Here is a 3,273-nt window from a genome sequence, read left to right on the forward strand (position 1 = left end):
CGCTTAAAACAACAACCACACACACACACACACACACACACACACACACACACACACAATAACACACAAGTACATACCCTAAAACACTCCACACACACACACACACACATACACAAAACACTCCAAACACACACGCACACATCACACACACGCACACGTACAAACAAACTCAGCCATATAATCTAGAAGAGGATAAAACCTGAAGAAGTCAGAAAAACAAACAGAACGCAAAATCATGAAATGTTTGCTAAATACGATCATTAAAAGACTCCAATGTTTACACACACATACAAACATACATACATAAATACATACATACATACGATCATACACACATACATACATACATACATATGAACACGTACATATGCACATACATACACACATACATGCGTTCACTTATCTATATGTCTAGCGAGATGCCTGTAATCTAATTTGATATACATTGATAGACAAATCATATACACTTAAATATATACACATACACACATACATATATACATACACACATACATACAAACATACACATACATATCTACATACACACAAAATTACACACACATATAACGACAAGCTCACATTAACAAAATCGCACGTGTGTTTACACAAGAGCAGCTGAACTGAAAATAGAGTTAGGATGCGCATAATATATACATACATATAAACATACATACATACATACATACATACATACATACATACATACATACATACATACACACATACATACATATTTACATGCATGCATACATTCATGAGTGATATATTTGGGCCTCTATGAGTTATAGGAGCTTGCGCAACCAATGCAGTAGTGATGGATGAGTAACTCGGATGATGATGATGAAGATGATGATGAAGATGTTGATGGAGATGATGATGAAGATGATGGTAGTGGTGATGATGGCGATAATATTTTAAACAATTTTAATGAATTTGTGTGTATGTATGTGTGTTGACTATGGTTATGAATATGATTATCTTCATGGTGATGATAATTTCAGTGATTATTATCATCATCATCATCATCTTTATTACGTCATTAATTATTAATCATCTTATCGTCATGACGTCATTACTCTAACAACATCATCATCATCATATTTTATCACTAGCCGTAGGGTGCTTGTAAAGTATTTTATGATAGCTAAGCCATCTTGAGACCACGTGATTTAAGCCGGGACGGCTGGAAGGAGGAATAATTTTCTGTCATCCATTTATTGCTCGTTCATTCAATCGCTCATTCATAAATTTACATATTCATTCATTCATTAATGTATCTATTCACACTATCTAACTAATTATTCTCTTGACGACGCAAACATTCACTCTTACGTTCGAACATTCATTAACTTGTTCTAACATACGTTCATTCATTCATTACCATGTTCTAACATTTATTCATTCGATCAATCAATCATTCATTCATTCATTTGATCGTTCATTCGTTCAACTACTTACATGAAAATGAAAATTATTTACACATGTAACTATAAAATGCAAACAAACCGACATACAGGCATACACACATACAAACAGACAAACAAATATACATACAAACAACAAAAATACACTCATACAGACAAGCGAACAAACATGCAAACATAAATACATACAGACAAACAAACAAATACACGAAGAGAGAACAAACGAAACATGATACATCTACAGATATGAAACACCTTTTCTTACTAGGTAGGTAACTTTATTAAGTTAGACTTAGTGCATGTTTGTATGTGTGTATGTATGTATGTATGTGTGTACTTCTGTGTGAATGTACGTCTGTGTGAGAACATGTGTGTGATATTACCCATTATATACTGCAGCAACACTTGCCTATCGATTTAATTGCTCACTGTTGCATTGGGAGAGTTTAAGTAAGAGACGATCGATACAAGCTCGTGTTATTATAATTAGGTATATACTGGGTATATGTATGCCTTTACTTGCACACACATACACACACACACATAAATATATATATATATATATATATATATATATATATATATATATATGCACGCGTGTGCATGTGTGTGTACATGTGTATTGCTGCTTATATATATATATATATATATATATATATATATATATATATATATATATATATGTTTGTGTGTGCTTGTGTGTGTGGATGTGTGAATTATATGTATGTGTGTGTATATGGATGCTTGTGTGTGTGAATTATATGTATGTGTGTGTATATGGATGTAAATATTTATTAGCGGAAAGAAAAACATGAAAAAGAATAAAGTAACAAAGAGGAAAGTATACAACGATTCGAGGAACAAGAAAGAAGAGAGAGAGAGTGAGAAAATAAGAGAGAGATAGAGATAGAGAGAAAAAGATAGATAAAGAGAGAGTGAGAACGGAATGTAATTTATGGAGAGAGAGAAAAAAAAAACAAAAGTAACAGAAAGAGAGATAATATTATTAAGCGAGGGTATGATGATAAGAAAGCAAACGCCGTGTATTAGTAATCCATGTTAGTGTCTCTACTGAATGTGTTTTCATACTCTACGTTGGTTTTGTCTGTATGCATGGATGTATGTATGTATGTCGGTCTGCCTGTTTGTATGTATGTCTGTTTGTATGTTTTTCTCTATGTCTGTCTGTATATGAGTGTTGCATTTTAAGATACACATCTGAAATCCACCCTACCTTACACGCATATGCACAGAACAATCAAAGAACTTATCAGATGAACATATAAGTTGCACTAGGCAGCCTGAGAATTTTTCTAGAAGCCTTTCTTACATCCTCACTTAGAAATATCAAAGTTGACGCTAACAAAAAGAGTTACATTAAAAGCAACCACGCATTCAACTGCATGCATTAATGTTAGAATGGAAAAGTCTGTTGGTTAATGGGTTAATCACTATCAGAAACAAACATTAAAAAACCAAGACATCAACATTCAACGACAACCAAGACATTAATACTCAGTAACACAAAACAATTCAATCTCGGCAACAACATCAACGTCTTCTAACAACAACATTACCTCCTAGCAACAATAGCGAACAACAAAAAACATCTACAACATCTACATCAAAAACTTGACAGGGGAAACAGTAACACTAACAATATCATTCAACATCAAAAGAGCCAACATTACAACAGTGCAAAAACAACACCCACAATGGCAGCCAACAAAACCAACAACAAACACCCAAGAACGACAAAACTGACTTCGGCGATCTTTCTCCTCTCAATTTGAGACCAGACGATGAAAGCATTCATGGGCCTTTTGATGCGGTTCGTGGACTTTTTGCA

At 33.6% G+C, this 3,273-nt stretch overlaps 1 protein-coding gene across 1 annotated transcript in view; it reads right to left on the reverse strand.

The window, feature by feature from the left end:
* The window catches only part of HELRODRAFT_125118 (hypothetical protein), a gene marked incomplete at both ends in the record, with an annotated part of 5,002 nt that extends 1,729 nt beyond the window's left edge, over positions 1-3,273 (reverse strand). The window contains one exon of the mRNA XM_009026448.1: positions 3,190-3,273. Within this exon, the coding sequence (XP_009024696.1) occupies positions 3,190-3,273 (84 nt within the window). The remainder of the gene's footprint in view (positions 1-3,189) is intronic.

The sequence above is a fragment of the Helobdella robusta genome, assembly GCF_000326865.2.
Source record: "Helobdella robusta unplaced genomic scaffold HELROscaffold_47, whole genome shotgun sequence".
NCBI classification, from domain to species: Eukaryota; Metazoa; Annelida; class Clitellata; order Rhynchobdellida; family Glossiphoniidae; genus Helobdella; species Helobdella robusta.